The sequence below is a fragment of the Aythya fuligula genome, chromosome 8 (assembly GCF_009819795.1).
Source record: "Aythya fuligula isolate bAytFul2 chromosome 8, bAytFul2.pri, whole genome shotgun sequence".
Classification (NCBI taxonomy): domain Eukaryota; kingdom Metazoa; phylum Chordata; class Aves; order Anseriformes; family Anatidae; genus Aythya; species Aythya fuligula.
Genome location: NC_045566.1, coordinates 9,024,859 through 9,043,898, shown reverse-complemented (window position 1 = coordinate 9,043,898; position 19,040 = coordinate 9,024,859). Strand labels below are relative to the sequence as shown.

The window sequence follows — 19,040 nt, the reverse complement described above, 5'->3', positions numbered from 1 at the left end:
AAAAAAAAAAAAATACAAACAAAAAAAATGAGCTTTTATTGAGGTAAATCGGAAAGCCGCGGCACACGGGAACGGGTGTGGGGTTCCAGTCAGCTCGCGCGCGGAGCGGTGAAGCCGCTACATGGTTCCGACAGGGGTACAGGACAGCAGGGAAACTGGGCAAAGGGAAGGTACAAAGTGGTCCCGACACAGGAGTCGCCGAAAATATAGAAGGAATACAAGCTGGAAATGAGAACGAGTGTCACAGAGCGTCTCACCTGGGAGCAGCCTGTCCCCCAGCAGCCCTGTGCCAGGGACGGGGACATGCCTGTCACAGCACCCCGAGCCTCTCAAGACCATACAACACAGGGTCATGTCTCCTGCTCACCCCCCAGAGTCCTAAATTATCCCTACCGTGCCCACTGCCATCACATCACCTCATGATTTCAGCCCTTGTTCCTCCAGCACTTGCTGCAGGGCAAAGGTTTGGGGGCTCCTAGGACCACAACACGAAGCCACAAACATCCCACCAACTCCTCGCTGCCAGCACAGATCCAGGCAGGTATATTCTTTGTCCCTGACTTCTGTGCCCTCTGCAGCACAAACACATGAGAGCAGAGAACCCTGCAGCGAGAAGCATGCGGGATAGAGACCGAAGGCATGGCATAAAACCTGAAGGGATCACGGCACCGCACTCTGAGGCTGCAACAAAGAGCTGCCGGCTAGGCTAGGTCGAGCAAAAGCTACTGCTGCACTCCCAGATGATGATGGTTCATTAAACTCAAAGCACAAGTCCATCCCACACTGCAGTGACTACAGCAATTAGCAACTGACCATGCTCTTGACATGCAAGTTAAGCAGCACCACTGAACAGCTGTGCCTGAACGCCAATCGCTCATCAATTGCGACTCAGTTCCCTGGCCACGGACACGACACCAGTGTCTGGAGCAGCACACGCTATTCTCAAGGCAAGCTCAGCTGACAAATTTCACTATTGCTGCTGAAAAGCCTTCCAAAAGTAAAGCAGACTGTATCAAAACAAAACACTGGTAGATCCACATGGCAGTGCAATAATCCCTTATATTTTAAGGTAGTTTTCATACAAATCAAACTTCCAAAAATATTTTGCAAACTCTGGCATATGGCTATGATACACTATGTACAAATAAAATACCAGAATGGTTACATTTTATTGCTCCTTTTATTATTTGGTTAAGGAATTATATGTAAGTGTATAAAAGAGTATGGGAAGCTGCAAGAAGCAGGTATTAGCTTCTTGTCCTCTTAAAGCCAAGGTTGGTTGGTTTTAATCTGTTTTTAAATACTGTGTTTTAAAATGTCACATCAAAAGCATCTCCTTAGTGGGTCACATCTGCATTACCCAAATAGGACAGAAGAGCAACAGTGAAAGAAGCCTAAGCAATGAATGAAAGGGTTTCATTTTGCGCATTCCTTCACTGATACATACTTCCAGAATACAATTATTAATAAAACTATAAACATCCAATCCAAAGTTGCACAAAATTCAACAGTTATCAACTGACTTCCACATAAACTGATGTTTCTGTGAGGTGGGTAATTTCAATTCACTAATCATGCAAAAACACTCCCAACAAGATCAGTGATACTGTCAGCAAAATCACCTGATTTGGCCCTGACCTGGCCTGCAAAAGAATCCCTTCTGCATTTATTTTATTTTATTTTATTTTTTTACATTCAGGAAGGTTTTAAACACGCTTAGTGTTTAGATCCACTATAGTGTTTAGATCCACTAGTATAAACACGCCCTTAAATTCCTCTAATCTAGTGAAACCTCATTTAAAAAGCACTCATCAGTAGAGAGCATTGATGTGATTACACAATCCTTTCCTGCCTCGTGCATCCTTTTTTGACAGAGACAAAAGTTAGGTACCAAGAAGCAATCACAAGCACATTAGACAGAAAACAACCCACAAGTTCTCCTCCAGGCCACTCCCACCTACTCACAATCGTACTGGCAAGGAGCCTCACTCAGGGCTCTTCATCAGTGACCCCACCAACAGCAGGTGAAAGAAGCCACAGCACAGGCAACCTCATTCACAAGATCTCTGGTGACCACTCATCGAGACTCAACACTCCTCTGACTGCACCCTGCACAGTGTGCAGGAGTATGAACTATTCAGGTGCTACTCAGCAGGCTGCATTGTAGATTTTTACCTCTTAGGTATCTGTTATTCAGTAGCTTTTTTTAAAAAACAAAACAAAACAAAGATAGGCTCATCTCACAAAGTGTAATCTGGACGCAATACAGCAAAGCTAAAAAGAATGCTGAAGTGAAAACCCAAGCACTTGGTAGGCAATTGCTCCTGTAGGCTCATGATATAAAAACACATTCAACTCTTCCCTCTGAAAATAAGTCCTGCTACAGATGGGCATAGGTTACCACTCCTCCCTTCCTCTGCGTGAGTCCAAACTCATTCATGGATACACTTAGTCAAAACTAGAATTTTAATTGAAGTTCTCAACCACCCCTTTTAGTCAAATCTCTCATTATAAAGTTTACTACCAACGCAGCCCCTGACACAAACCTCCCCTTAAATATGCATAATTTACTCTATTCCAAATATTTACAAGCAGAGAAAGCCCATCTTTACAAGACAGATTTCTTTCTGCTTTACATAAAGTGCAACTCTCTAATTTAAGGCAAATTTCAGTGAAATATAAAACCATAGTTTTATTTTTGTATTTTAAATTAAAAATCAAGAACTCCCTCAGAAAGAATGACCAACAAATGCTTCTAAACAAGTGTGGGAATTTTCTGGATTTTAACAGTCCCAATATTATGTCCTGTCGACATCTAAACTTGTAATTTGTTTTCAATGAAAGCAAAAAAAAAAAAAAAAAATAGGTGGCAATGTGTACAGTAATTTCGCTCCAAAGATCAGTAAAACACTGGGAAAGTGCAGACAGTTTTTTTCATATCCCGTAGTTTCCTTTAGCTACAGTAGCGTCCATCAATATCACATTTCTAAATATATATATATCTCTCTCCTATATACCTAAAGCTAATCTCAGTTCTTGTAATGAGTATTTCTCATCTCCATCTGTGTCAAATTTCTTAAAGATCTCTGACTCTTGGGCTGTAGAGCCAAGCAGCTTTTGAAGATCTTCAAACGACAGTTTCCCATCAGCATCTTCAGGTGCTTTTTCAAACAATTTCTGAAGATCTGCAAAGAGAACAATGATTTAGAAGTAATTCTTTGAAGTACAGGGAAATACTGTGTAAGTTACTCTTCCAGTTTTACTACATTATGTGTTACTACCTAGTAATTAAGTAAAGCATCCCCAAATACACAGCTTGCCTTCTGTATTGTCATAAGCTGTCAGTAACAGTTCAGAAGTAAAAAGCATGAACATCAACATTTCTGAATTAAATTACAGTAAGTCTTTTTTAAAAAATCCCTATTTCTAGCCTCAGCTAATAGCCCATTCTACCATTACCCACTGCACAGAGATGCAGTTATCTTCCACAAAAGCAAGCTCTGAATGACTGTTGCTATACCAACAGCACAGATCATATAAAGGGAAAAGTGTCTATTCATTTCCTGAAGCAAAGCAATGCCCTTTCAGTGGCTGAAGAGATTGAACAGCGAGATCCAGAAGCCATTCATTCCACCAGGCAGCATTCTCTTAAAGGAAAAAAAAAAAGAATCGAAGAGGAAAAAGAAAAGAAAACAACATACGCATTCACACCTACTTCGTTTTCCTTCAGCACCCTAGCTCTGCCCTTGACTGCTCTCCCAATCTGTTGGGCACTTGGCACAGTACTTTGGCACTCAGAACACATCACTGACCTTAATGCACACTCCTGCTTAAATCCCCATTTTTTTTAATATGCTATTCTCTTCTCTTTGTGGTTTTCAACCTTTTCAACTTGACCAAATTTCTCCCAGATTGTCCAGACACTAACATAAATCCAGCTACACCTAATGTCTCCTGAACATTCATATGAAATATTTACAAAAAGAAAAGGTCAGCCTAGAGAGGACACACCTTCTATGCTGGAAATTCCTGGCAAGGACAGATGTCTCAGCTGTCCGTTCTTCTCTGTGTTGTCATCAGCTGACCTTGAAGCCAGCCTTGAAAGGTCTGTGGGCTTTGCCGTAGTACTCAAACTACTTTCAACTGTTGCAAAACAATTTCTGTTAGTCTTACTAATTCCACAGATTTAGTCAGCAGAAACAAAACAGGAAAAATCCAGTAGAACCAATTCAAAGATTTTTTTTACATCACAGATGCTAAGAATATGGGCTAAGAATAGTGCAAAATTATTTCAGGATATAGTAGTGTTATCCACTTTTACCAAAAGAAGAACAGAAGGAATGAAGGCTTATTTTTAAACAGTTATACAGCCTTAACCTTTCATGCTGTACTTGTGGATATGTATTTGTAAACCTCAAACACAGAATGACTGGCTGGCAAATGCTTTCTACTTCCTGTTCTGAAAGCGATGAAGAAACTTCAGTAATTCAATCTGCACCAGCCCACCTGAGCTGCTTTTACCATCTCCTCCCCTCTCTGGGGATGTATCATTGTCTACTTCCCTAATAGCAATTGTTGGAAAGTTGCTAAGGAAACTTTTGTATTCACGTGTCATTTTCTACGTCTTAGAGCTATTTTCTGCCCGACTGAACTCACCTTCACCAAAAAATCTTTAGAAAGCTGTGAAACTTATTCACCTTCATTACTTATTATTTTAATTACACAGGGAACCTTAACCTTTATGGATTACTCTTGTACAACATTCTTACCATTTTTTGATGCCTCATTGGGACGGTCATTTTCTGGCTTGTTTGTGAGAGCACTGATCATCTGAAGCTTCTCTCTTAGTTTTAATACCTGAGAATCTCTGGTTCCTGGTTCCTGCACATGTTGAAAATAATTTTCTTAAAAAGCACCCCCTTCAATAGACAGGAGATCAGAACAAGAATTCACTTAAAATATCCAAGTACTTTTGAATGACTTATTGACTTAATCATTTAAAAACTTGATCAGCCTGGAAAAGCACTATCATTAAAAAAAAAAAGCTATGGAAAGATTTAAGGAGTAAATTTACATGTTCTATAAAAAGAAATAGAATCAGGAACTCAACCCAAAACATAGGCAAGTATTTTGCAGACACCAATTTCAAAAGAATGTGACATTTCTATATTTCTTATACAAATGAGTAAGATACTCACAGATGATAATATGGAAAGTCAACAAATGTACTTGGGATGAACGTTTATACATTAATTGAATGACATTGTTGTTTCAAATGTTTGTTTGCAGCACTGACTACTGTTGGGTAGGAATTACTATATCACTGTCAACCATCACGTTTTTTAGTTTGGATCTCTTATGATAAAATTCTCGATTACAGGTTGAGTTCACAGCAATCCAAGCCTGATACGACAGCATAGTCAGTTCACTCATCTGCCTTCTTGCCAGAACATGGAAAGTAACTTCAACACTACCCATCATCCCTAACCCACAGCTTGGCCATTCAGTTAGGTCTGTTAAACTTGCTCACAGTCAGTTATTTGATCATTATTGAGAGAAGACTTTCATCAGTATGTGAACTTCACTAGTACAAAGTTCCTCTAAGTCAAATTCTGGCTGTTAGCTCCTGAAATTGCAGCTCTGAAGTTAGAAAACAAACAGGGACTGTGCAGGCCTGGGCAGCTCTGCACTATCTTCTTGAATTCCCTCCTCTCACCTTTTCATGATTTCCCCTATGATGCACTATGTTTATTGAGGATAAACATAGCCCAAGTTTTTACACATGGAAAAACGTCATAACACCACTTAGAGTGTGAACCCAGAATAGCTGGGACAACTTTCCTGAGGGCATGACCATGGGAACTCAAACTGAGCCAGCTGCCAAAAATCCCTCACTGCACTGGACCATGGTCTGAACTTCCAGCGACTTCAGCTGCACGAAAGGATATTACAGCAGTTCTGCTGTGTTATCCCATAGTCAGAACAACAAAACTTAAAACTATCACAACTTTTCTTCCATCCTAATTCACTTCCTGCCCCCAAAATGGGGTGTGTAAACTGTCCTTCCACACTGTACTTTTAGAAGAAACTGGATCAGATAAGCCTACTTGCAGATCTTTTCTCAAGTCTCATTTAAAACATGATTTTAAAACAATGACAGGGTCTACTAACCCAGTATAGTTTGCGTTTCCTTACTTTACCTTCAGTTCTTTATTTGAATGTGTTTCATTATCTAGTTGATCTTCATTTTCCACTTTTAGAGAGGTAGTTGTATCATTTCCCTAGAGTGAAAATGAAGGGGAGCTGAGTATATGCACGTACTTAATTAATGTTAATTTTCTATAATAAAGTTTCTTTCCTTCAAATATGCCAGGCACAAAGCAGGATGAAAACAGGACAAGTACAAGCTAGAATAAATATCGAGACAGTGAATTATATAATTTACCACAGCAATGTCAGCATGTTTCTTGCTGTTAAGTATACAAAACATGTTCTTAGAGTCTGGACTTGGAACAGCCTTCAGAAAGGACTGGAAAGATTTGTGAACATATTTAAATGCTTTTTTGAGCACATTTAAGTACTGCTGAACAATCCAGAAGCCCACCTAACTACCTGGTGGTCTTGACAGATGCCCTATGCATTGGAGAGGCTTGCCCTAACAGTTAAAAAGGTTTGAGTTACTTAATGGGATGGGATTCTAAGTCTTAAACATCAGAATGTTTAGGATATTCTCCTGCAGATTATGAAGGAAAGAAGATAGGAGTTTCTTCGAAGTGGTCATTAAGTTACATATTTATGATCAGATAATCAAACTCCTTTTTTTTTGTTTTAAATGAAATCCTAAGCCTCTTAAGTATTACTCTCACTTCTTCAGTTGGGCCTCAAAAAGTTATAAATGCACTGTGTAGAGAGAACTGAAATTAACAGACACCCATGGTTGCACTTACCGCACTGGTAGACAAGTTGTCTCTTTTGTCCAGTTTGTTCACAGCAAAGGGAGAGTTTTCCAACAGCGTAACCCTCCGGCTGAGGTTACCAATGGCTGAATCCACATTCAGAAGCTTGATGTCATTCAACTTCTGGTACGCCACTACAGAATTATTTAGCTCCTCCAAAGCTGCATGGAGTGACTGGCTTTCCTGAAATATAAAAAAGCCAGAACATGTCAGTTTACTTCGCTTCTGCAGCACTCCTGCTATTAACAACACGGTGACTGACCCAGTTTAACCGGGAAGACTTCAGGCTGGCTCTCCACAGAATGGCTGAAAACATTCAACTGGAAGCTTCCAGAAAGTTGTTCCAGCTTTCAAAGTTTGAAGCTGAGATTTTCCTCAGGGCTAACCTCTTTGTTGCTCATGTAATCAATTCAGCTGTGCCAGCAAACACACAAAGCCTATTCATCCAGTTTTCCAGAGCAAGCCTGGTAACTACACCAATTATTTTTGGCTATACTCTGGGTAGCCAGAGGGTCACTCTAGGAAGCAGGTATTTGTACATAAGATTCAGTTTTGAGGAATATAATAATTATATTAAACACAAATAAATGCAGTAATTCCATTAGAGACCATTTTAACTAATCACCTTTTTCTTTTTTTAATCTCCACTTTCCACACTTCATTACATTGAGGGTGACTCAACACACGCCACTCCCAGATTTGCTCAGATTGGCAAGTACCTGCCATAAAATCCATTCAATAAAAAGCCTTTAAATCATTTAAATTTACATGAGCAAAGTACACGGTAACTTGTTTGATATTCCGTTTCAGACATTCTACTCCTCACACAGTTAAAACACACCAAAAGACAAAGAAAAAAGGTACTCTCAGGCTAGAACACTTTCCTGTTCGCACATGCACAGGAACAAACTACAGTAAAGTTATCTTATACTTGGTTTTGAATTATGCCATCTGTATTATGGTTTTATGAAGGCAAACTTTTTTCACTAAGATATTGTAAAACACACAAAAAGTACCACTTGTACCAATATTCAAAACGCAAGGGAGAAAAGTACCTGTTTGCAATTTTCTGTCTGATTTCTCTCAGTCCTTGGCAGAGCAGTGGAAGGAAATGAAGTTATCTGTTTCAATTCCTTCTAAGGAAAAAAAAAGCAGAAAATTATGTTACCACAAGCTCACAGAAAACACAAAGCTTTTAAGAACTGGCAGAATGTAGGTAAAGATTTTTATTTTTTTTATAATTAGTGTCACTCGTGCAAGCAGTATCTTAACCAGACTAATACAGTTTTCTCTTTTAAATACCAAGGATCCTAGTATAGGTTTGGGGTTGTTTTTGTTTGTTTGTTATTAAACAAATTACGTATTCTCCTTTAACATAGTATTACGATACACATTTCACCACTTCTACACAGGCTACACCTATAAAGTTTCTGTAGTACCCACTATCTAGATTAAGTTTCAAAAGGTGTCTAATGAGAATATTTAGAGGAAAAAAAAACCTTATTCAAAGCAATGCTGTATTGTATTCTAACTGGAAAAATATTTGTTGACTCTTTCCACTAGATTAACCCCAAGCAAGAGAGGTCAGTATAAATACAGCAAAAAGTTTCTGCTGAAGATGGTCAGTAATTTCATTCTCACACACATCCTTAATTCAACCAGCAAACTGTCTCAACACTTTCACCATACCATTCTTAAGACATGGTGCAGAGAGTTACACCATGAGCAGTACTCTGTATCACACAGCAGGAAAGATTCCCAAGGCTCCACATGTGTGTAGCAGCAAGTAAAAATCTGCAGGACAGAAAATAGAGTAGGAAGCAACTATTCTGGCTCTAGAAAAACACACACTTGGGACCATATAGGAGATGCTACGCAGGATAACAAGATCAGTATATTAATGTATCAACCTGCACCTACCGAGACCTAGAAAGCGTTTCAAAGATGTAGAACAAGAACTTGGAGTTCTTAGGCGTGTTTTATATTAAGCAGGTAATCTTTACACAGAGTTAAATCAGTGCATTTTCTTACCACATCATTCTGGAGTATTTCTATGGATTTCTTGTACTCTTCAATAGCTGTCTGTATGTTTTCAACATCATGAGAAACACTGGTAAGAGTGCTACCTATGTTGGCCACAGTCTGGAAGAAAGGAGCAGACAAAAATCTCAGCCTTCCTCAGCTGCATTGTTCCAACGTTTCCATTTGCTAAACACAATGTTTGTTAATGAAATAGCAGGCAGGCTGCCACAAAAACAGGCAGTCAAGTTTGGAGGATGCAGAACTTCCTTCGCAGGCAAAACAGCAAACCATACCCAGGGCATCTCCAGGCCAGTAAAATGCACACACACCCTATACCACGACTTAAGCTAGAAGGCCAAAATTACAGGCTTAATACTCCCAGAGCAATGCAAAGGTTCTGGCATTAAAAAAGTCCTGAGATGAAGAAATCTGTCTTCCTCTCTGCATGGAGTATTTGTATTAAACACAAGGATGCTGACATCATCTGTTTACCCTGCCTTAATTGACTTTCAGGCCTACCTGTCAGACACGTCATGCGCTGCAAAACTGGTCTGCCAGAAGCTGCTGACTACATTTCCAAATATTGCTTTTTTAAAATGAAAGAACAACTCTGAAGCATCAGGAAAGCCCCCATGAATACAACAGGTACAGCCAGTGTGCTGTGACAGCCACCTCTGCTTCTGCACTGGTGTTTTACTAGCTGGTGGCACAGCTGCTATGGGAGTCAAAGTCTCAGGTAAGACACGAACACAGACTTAATAGGACAGAGCTCTCCCATGTGCTTCTCGTTCCATTTTGAATACTTTCTTCAATGATCAAAACAAATAAAACCCATCTAAAACCCCCTCTCCCTATGAGCCCATTTCATTCACAAGTTCTTATAGCACATGTGTGACCCTGTGGCTACCCAGAGTGTATCCAAATGATATCCACACAAACCTTCCTCCACCTCTTTCTTTTTCAAGTCTGAACAATCTCCCTGCCCTAGAGGACCTCAGAACACTCTTAGCACCTTTCATCAGTCTGAACACAAGCCCCTGCACAAGAGCAACTCCCTCAGCAACCCTTCAGGACTAACACCAGCAGGCAGCTCCCTGTTTGCAGGATGATTTGATGAAAGAGGGCTTAAAAAAGATAAATTTAATTCCAATAGCAGCCCTTTCTTCAAAGAAGAAAACAAGGCAGGTGATTCCAAATACAGTGGATTGCAACAGGCAGTTGAGCAAGACATTTTCTCTAGACCTATCAAAAGCCAGGCCACTCGCCTATACCCATTGAAGTTCTCCTGTCTGACAGAAGGTGCTGCAGCATGCACACAGCCAGAGGTCTAAAAGAAGCCTGAGTTTTGAAAACTATTGCTCTTCATTAACATGACACTGGAAAAAACATTAAAATTGTTGTATTTAAACCGCAGAATAGTTTTCTAAGCTCAAAACATACTTTCTAGAAGGATTCCAGCTTGGTTTTTATAACATCAACCTTCTGAAATGTACATGCAAGCAAGATGGCACCAAGAGAGAAGAGAAAACAGATGCCAGATCTAGCACCTTACTTCAACTCAGCAGCAGAGACTGAAATGAACCCCGACAGTTCCCAGCACCGTATGCAAGGTCTTTGATTTTCCACGGAGTGTGACCAAACGTGGGGTTATTTGAACAAGAAGCTCTGCTGTTCAGCAGCTCGCTGCAAGCCGAGACCTGCCGGCCCTAACAGTTTGTCCTGACAGTACTGCAGTGAAGGCAGCAAGATCACACCGAGGTTATTACATAATTAGGTGTGGGTTCTACACTCTAAGCACTTCTTTACGACTTCTGACATAACGCCGTGAAAATCCAGCGTGCTCCTACCAGCAGATTAGGAACAGCTTTATATTCCCCCCGGAAAAAGAACTCCTAGCAGAACTGAGCAGCCAAACCACACTAATTATTTTGCATATGACCAGCTTGCTGATTATGCATGAACTTTGTAGGGATAGGACATAAGGAGAAGTGGAAACCCATAAAAGCTACAACGAGAACTGGACTGACATTAGCTGTTAGCCCGATATAAATACTTATTTCTAAATAACAGAACTGCCACGGAAGACCTGGGAAAGTTTCAACAAACCTTTCTTTTTACCAAAACGAACAAGCCAGTTCTTTGGAAAAGAGGGCTGAGCTAAGGCACACAGTAAGACACTGTATTAACAGAGGTCACTTCATAAGTAAGCCTGTGTCACCCATTTGGGCACGCCTTTCAAGGAATTGTCAAAAAAAAAATCTCAGTACAATGTATGTTTTACTGTGCAAGTACTGAACTGCTGAACACCAAGAAAGCTCCCACGCCACTGTTCCAGGCACACTACTCCCTTCTGCCTGCCTCAAGACCGAACGCAGAGACAGATGTAGCACTGTATTGCTCATTAGCAGGACTGTTTCTAGAAAGCAATGAATTTCTATTTCTTATTAAAAAAAAAAAAAAGTCAAACTCCCTTCCTACTTGCAACCACCATCGTAAAGCTGCAGACAGACTTTTTGCAAGCGTCTTAAACAAGATTAGAAAGATTAGCAACCTGAAGGAAAGCAACCTCCAAGGTAAAGAAGTGAGCACATAATACAGCCAGAAACACACATCTCCAAAAAGGGAGAGCCAAATCCTTATTTAAAAAAAAAAAAAAAAAAATCTGCCATACATCACCTTAGGACCATAGTCTATCAACTACGTGAACCACAATTTAAAAACAACAGAGAAGCCACTATTTCACACAAGCAATTCTTGTAGCTCCCATTGTTACTGCTGTCCCCAACAGCCCTGCTGCAGCACAGCAGTGCACAACGCATTCAGCGATAGCCACATGTACAGTACTTGCCTTCTGAAGTTTCTCTACTGTGACTGGAAGATAAATCAGATCAGAAGCGGACTTTATGTTGGTTTTGAGATGATTTACTGTTGAGGTCAATAGGGAAATCTAAAAACAAAGAGGAATATTTGCAATCAGCCAACATAATCCTGATTCTGACCTTTCCCAATACTAATGGCTTAAGTTGTAACACCAAAACATAAGACACAAGAAAAAGATACGTACATACACACACACAAAACACCCTGGTCTCTAGGACAGAGGTTCTGCTTAGGCTATATGAAAAGTCTCCTGCCTCTTGCAACAGAAGCAAAATTTTTTGAACTGAATAAAAAACGTATGGTACCGCCTTCCCATTTTATACTCAGCCCCTTAGGGACAGGTTGTTGCCCAAGAAAGTTTTTTTTATTTTTATCTTGCACAAGAAACCTTCACGTAGAGGAAGCAGACACCTACTTCTGCATTTAGCAATCACAAACCTGCCCAGCAAAACCCAGTAAAGCCATGCAACTTCTCTAAATGAGCGCTGGGCAAAGAATTTGCACGTATCACTCAAACCTTCTGCTGCAGAAGTGGTTTCTGTCAATTCTCTTACCCCGATTACAAGTGATTTTACAAGTCTTCAAGTTAATTTTTCATCCCACACAAAACGCTGTCAAATTACAAACACCTACAAGCTGGTCATTAATTACGAATAGCACTTCAACATCAGTTTGTAGCCAAAAGTAGTTGAAACAAATGAAGAATCATTTTTCTCATACTTGACAGTGAGAAAGAACAGATAAAACACACTTTCTTCTAGTTAAAAATTAAAGTTGTCTTGCAAGATGAGAAAAGGGGCAAGACCCTAGTTTTATAATAGGCCAACCTTGACCAGCTGGCCTAGAGAGTCTCTAGCTCCACAGCTGTGAATGTTGGCTGAAATAATTCCCAACAGTGTATCCCAACAATTCACGGAAAAAACAATAACTGAGTTCTGGCTGAGACTGGAACCAGACCCTGAAGAAACTTGAGGGCCAGCAGGAACCATGTCCCGGGTGGCTTTAACATCCAGGTGCAGATAATAATTGCCTTTCAAAAGTCCAACGAGGCACCCAAACATCTGTGGATAACATATATTGTCAGATGCTAAAGAAAGCGAGTCAAGTTTTCAAATGTATTTAAATGCCCCCCATAAGCACTCAACCACTGCACGGGACTGCAAATAAATGAATCCAAGCAGGCACCTCAAGTGTCTTTAAAACTTAACCCAAAGCCCCAGCATCAGAGAGGGCCACCCCACACAGACCTATGGATACCACTAACTGCGAGCAGCTACAAACTTTTACCCTCCAAGGCAACAATTTCAGTAAGAGCCTTGCTGGATGCTTTGTTTGAAGCATGAGCTAATACATCAGCTGAGGAAACAGCTTTCTGTTAAGTGGCTTAGTTCTATCACAGTAAACAGGGCTAAGATTTACACCAGCTCAGGTTCCAAGTGTGTATTAGCAGATTTTACATTCACGAGACATCAGTACTTCCTTCGTAGCAGCACGAAACTAGCACTGATTCAGGCTAACTTCACTCTATGCACATGAAATGTTTGCAGATACTCTCCTTAAATTTGAAGTGTCAAATCTCTCTTCGTAAACATCACAGTTATTTGGCAAGAAAATAAGAACTGTACAGTTCTTAGGTTTCCTGAAATTCCTCCTCAAGCCTTCCCACCAGTTGCATAATTCTTCCTTTTTGCAACAAGTCTCCAGTCCAACTGGATGTTCTACCTTCTTTTGTTTAAGAAGAATACGTTATTTCAACTTGAAAAATAAAAGTTTGGCATCTGGTCACAGAAGTCCTTGGAGAACAGCTCACCACTGCTCTTAGTTACATAAACACCCAAGCATTTTTTCTGCTAGCAGGTTTAGAGATAAAGTGATTCTTCTCACCTGTTTATTGATCTCCGTGATATTTATCCAAATTTTACTTAGCCCCAGCTCTCCAGTCTCAATTTGTTCTAGCTGCTTTTGCTTCTGCACCAAATCCTCATTGAGTTTAGGAATTTCTTGGAATGACGTCTTTTGATTAGATTCCACTAAACAAAGGAAAAAAATAAATTTAATCAACAGAAGTCCAGGTAAACAATGTTGAATAAGCAAGAAACAAATTGCAAGGAACAACGTCTGCAACAGTCAAAGGCAGCAGTAACAGTTTCTGCAGGAGCTTACTGCCACTTCGGATTTAAGCATTTGTTTGGAACAGCTCATTTTTGTTTTAGGAGTGCAAATGTCTGCAGACAGAATCCAGAAAGACCGTACTAAATTTAACACTTTGCAACAGCACTCTAGCACGCCTCAGCAGGTCTTTTTTTTAGTGCAGTTACTTTGCGTTACTTTCACATGGGGGACACAAGATAGTAACAGAAACGTAAACAAGAACTGCCAGAAGTACCAGGGCAGAGCAGGCATGTGAAACAAACCTCCATGCCCTTTTCAAGCCTACAAAGGGGTTGCTGACGATGAAGTGAATTCCAAAGAGATTAACATGATTACAGCTCTTCCATGTGACAGAAAGACAACTTAAAAAATGCAAAACATCTGTTGGTAAACAACTCAATAAACAAGTGCCTTGGAAATAAAGTCAGTTCTTACTGCACTTGGTACTACAGAAGGGGGAAAACATGGCTCTCACCAGTTCTTGTGAGCCTGAGAAATGCAGCTCTTCCAGGTCTGCAGTGACTAAGCTGTTTAGCTGCAAGTACTATTAAGCAACCCTAAATCCCTAGGTATGAGAAACAAGTGAGCAAAGGTTTTGAGATGGAGATGACAGAGCTCTCCAAAGCCTGCACCTCCACTCTGCAACACAGCGCTCCCCAACAAGCTGCCATCTCTCAGACCCCAGAATAACTACTGAGAGCAGCACTACCTATACGGTGCGCATCTGGCAGCTCCGACAATAAATCCCCCTGTGGGTCATACAGGGCCAGAGGAGCTGCCCTTCAGAAGTGCTTTTGGCCCATGCAGGAGTTGACTAAACAGACAGAACTGGAAACCCACGTGTTTTCTAAAAGCCACTTCACTTAAAACAAGTTCGAAAGTCCCTTATAGGTATGCAGTAATCTGTACCGATCACTCACGACCCAAATAACACTTCTGGTTGAATAAAATCCTAAAAGGCACATCACAGCCAAAACAGGCTCAGAGCTGATCACGCATTTGCATACCTTCATGCCTGCACTCAACCTGATGTCTCCTTCTCAGGTTTCAGAGGCTCTTGCAGCCAGATTACTCCCTGTTTTGCCACTCTCATGGTGTGCAGCAAGACTCCACTTAAGAGTTTTCTACAGTGCTAGAGGGTTAAATACTGTATGCATTCTTAGCACCCTTACTAACAACACTACAATGACTTCTCCCCACCCCAAATGCACTAGAGATGCAAACAAGTCTTATTTTTGAAAATGCTCTCATACAATACTCAGTGTGTTCAAAGGACGGCAGAACAAGTGCTGCCATGGGAATCTGCTCTTACAGGGAAAAAAAAGACAAAAAACAATGAACCTTCAGAGGAAGAAGACTTTTTCCAGAGCAGCCAAAGGACTGATTCGTGTACATTTGTTCCTCCGTTCACCCACCTGTTTCACCAAAGCGGAATTTACCTTTTGGGACCAGGTTACTCTTGCTGTCTATTTTTGGTTGTTGTCGATACTGTTTTTAAAGCTGTGTCTCATAACATGACTCTCATCCAGCTCCTAGGCCTGCTGTTGCAGTAACAAGGAAGTAGGGGGCTATTTTATCACCACGCAGAGGACCAGACGCACTGGTTTTCTCTCACAGCTAGTAAGGAGACAACAGATACATCTGTGGTCGTCAGACAGCGTGCTCAAAGCAAACACCTCTTAACAAAGAAGTCTGCAGGACAGGAATGATGAAACTTAACTGCACCAAAGCCAACAAGTGTCATCACACACGGCTTCTCAGTGCCAGCAGATTCTATTGCTTAAATTAGATCAGTCCATGAAGAGCAGCAGTTGGCTTGCCCTGAACGTGACAAAAACAGGCACTGCAGTGCCTGTAACTGGGTCCCCCAGTTCAGCCTAGTTTTAGGGGGTCGGTGTCAGTTAATATAAAAAGTTCACCTGACAAGCAGTGCCTTTCTTTTAGCCTGCCAGAAGATTTCACCTTGGCAGACAGCTGGTTAGCAGCTACTCCCCACCTGGCAGCAACCTTACACACCCTAACAGGAAGCCCAGGACACCAACAGCACAGAGCTCCTCAAAGAACAGCCAACACTTCCTCAGTATCTCCTTCCCCCATTAGCTGATCAAGCCCTCTGCTTATCTCCTGCCCTAGAACCCTCCTACTTTTCAAGTCAATTTCAAGAACTCTCTGGCCTTGTTTTTAATGTCTTTTTCATGTCCTAAGCAAAAAAAAAAAAAAATAATAATAATATATATCTATTATATACAAAATTAAGACCAAAGCCACAGGTCAAAATCTGCAGTCAATAATGACGCTCTTCAGGCAAACCGTACCTACTGAACCCTCCTGAAGCATCCACAGACCACAGGAAGTTCAGGCTTCACTATCATCACACAGCTCCTCAGCTTATCCTTGCCTTTTTCAATATATAGGATATTAAACACCACTAAAATAAGGCACCAAGATGTACCTTGTATCCAGAGGTAAGGTATAGAGACCCAAGTGCATGTTACACATGAGTCCTATTATTTGTAGTATCTCTGCACTACAGAAGCAGTTTTAGGACTGAAGTCTTACGTGGACAGAGGAAACCTGAGACCTCCCAGCAAAATGCTTCACGCTAACTATGCATTTCAAAGTATTCAACATGATACAACCCCACACCGCAGGCAACAAGACAAAAAAGTTGAACAAAACTCAGCAAATGAAAGCCGGATAAACATTCCGGAGATACACAAGAAAAAATATAATACCTAAAAAACATTTCAATTGCAGTAGAACAACCGCCTGTATTAGAGGCTTTTAAACAAGCTCAGGACAAGAACATCACTTTCCATTAATTTTATTTCGAGAGAAGCATCAAAATACCCCAGACTACTTCCACAGGGCTTTTCAGAACTTTGTATTTCTTTTTAAACAGTGGCTTTGGAAGGAAGCTCTCTGAAGCCCAAAGTCAGAAATTTCATAAGCATACGTACAAGCAAAGTCCCACTGAATCCAGCATTCCTGCTCCTCAGGAGGTAGCGAACAGGCAGGAATACATAATGCCTGCCTCAGATTCGCTCAGCCTCGTTATTTTTGGTTCAGAGGACTCTTCAAAGTCACAGAGGGTTTGTCTTAGTGCCTTCCCACTCTGAATAAGCAGGTAGGCGACTACAGCTCTTCCCAGTGCCCAAAGCAAATGTGAAATAGCATAGGAAGGTATACTTACTAGTTCGAAATTTCTCCTTTATCACATCCAGATCCTCCTTGAGAGCTACCTGCATCCAGACCAAGCCAACACAAGCCACCACGCAGGCAGCAAGAATGACAAAAGCACATAACGGGTAACAGAGCTTGCAGCATCGCAGATAGTCTCCCCTGGGTAAGAGAAAGGAAGCAGACGGTGAGCATTCAAGAGTACATGGCAAAGTTTTACTTTAAATGCTCTGTTAGAGGAAGGCGAGAGCATGCAGGCTTTGCTTGACAGGAGTTCAGGGGGAGGTTTTCTAAGTGAGGGTGCAGCAGCAGACACGCAGCACCCCCAACTTCACATTCAACTTCAGACACTTTCCCTAGCCAAAACACCCTCCCCACTGCCACCCCTCACACCACACACCCCAACCCCACTCGGGCAGGCCGAGGGGAGCCCCCCCACCCCCCTAACACCCCCCCCAACACCCCAAACCCTCACTTGGCGAAGCGGCCCCGCGCCCCCCCCAGCTCCTCCTCCTCCTCCTCGGGGGAGCTCGACTCCGAGTCGGAGGCGGGGGGCTCGGTGCGCAGCAGCCGGTGCCCGGAGCCCTTCTTGGCGGCCTTCTTGCGGCGCCCGTCGGCGGCCAGCCCCAGCAGCGCGTTCAGCTCCTTGCGCTTCTTCATCCTCTTGGGCGGCGGGGCGGACACCGCCTGCTGAGCCCCCCCCCCGCCGCCGCCGCCGCCTGCCGCCGCCGAGCCCCGGCTCGCCAGCTCCGCCGACGGCTACAGGAGCTGCTGGGGGCGGCTGGTGGCGATGTTACTGGTGGTACTGGTGGTACTGGTGGCGCCGGGGCTGCCCCGCCGCGCCGCCGCCGCCCGCCCCGCCCGCGCCATGGCTGCTCGCTCTGCCGCCCCGCCGCGCCCCCCACCCGCCAGCAAGACGCGCTCCCATTGGGCGGCGCCGGGCCGCCCCGCCCGCCGCTCGCAGGGGAGCCCGCTGAGGGAGGGAGGGAGGGACGCGGGTTCGAGACCCGCCTCTGACGGGATGGCGGTGCTGAAATAGGGGGCCTCTTCTTTCCCCTATAAGTGGGGTGTTCCTATAAGTGAGGGATTCCCCTGTATGTGTAGTCTCCACTACGTGTGTAATCTCCCCTGTAAGTGAGGCTTGTGGTCCCTCTGAAGTGTTTAGCCTGGTGAAAGCAAAACCTCTGCCCTCTGCAGGAGCGGGTCTGAGAAACAACTGAGATGGATAAAAGTGGTTTAGGACAAGGGCACGGTTGAGGAGATGATTAAAAGAGGTTTAATCGAAGGGCACAAACCATGTGGCATCGCCATGGCTCCTTCTGCAGCTCTCACCTGGCCTCAGACCCAGTTTCAAAGTCACAAGCGCTAAACCGTCTGCAGCCCCAGTCCAACAGTGACACCTGCCACAGAACCATTAGGGTTGGAAAAGCCCTCCAAGATCACCTGGCCCAGCCATCCCCTACCACCAATGTCACCCACTAAACCATGTCCCTAAGCACCACGTCCAACATTTCCTTGAACACCCCCAGGGATGGTGACTCCACCATTTCTATGGGCAACCCGTCCCAGTGCCTGACTGCTCTTTGTGAGGAGAAATGTCTCCTCATTTCCAACCTAAGCCTCATCCACGCACAGCAGGGAGGCAGGGAGATGTCTGAGGGCCCTGGGGCAGAGCAAGGAAGGACCTCATGTCCCCTCAGTGTGTGCTGGCTTCCTTGAGCCTGCCCCTACAAGCCCTCAGGAGTAGCTCCATGGTCTTCATCATGCCCAACACTGTGTGGTGCATGGCACAGGAGAGCCTGGTGATCTCCAAACACCTCCTGTGCATCCTCCAGCCAGCACCCGATGCCA

General features: G+C 42.8%; 1 protein-coding gene across 1 annotated transcript; it reads right to left on the bottom strand.

Moving 5' to 3' along the window:
- Nucleotides 1–13: 13 nt before the first annotated feature.
- EFCAB14 (EF-hand calcium binding domain 14) lies at nt 14–18,043 on the bottom strand. The gene is made up of 11 exons (XM_032192133.1): nt 17,665–18,043; nt 17,203–17,351; nt 13,743–13,888; nt 11,827–11,925; nt 8,988–9,098; nt 8,012–8,092; nt 6,948–7,139; nt 6,201–6,281; nt 4,770–4,881; nt 4,012–4,143; nt 14–3,185 (listed from the first exon to the last, which is right to left on the bottom strand). Exons 1-11 carry the CDS (start codon nt 17,847–17,849, stop codon nt 3,010–3,012), a joined length of 1,464 nt encoding a protein of 487 aa, XP_032048024.1. The 5' UTR covers nt 17,850–18,043; the 3' UTR covers nt 14–3,009.
- Nucleotides 18,044–19,040: the final 997 nt, after the last annotated feature.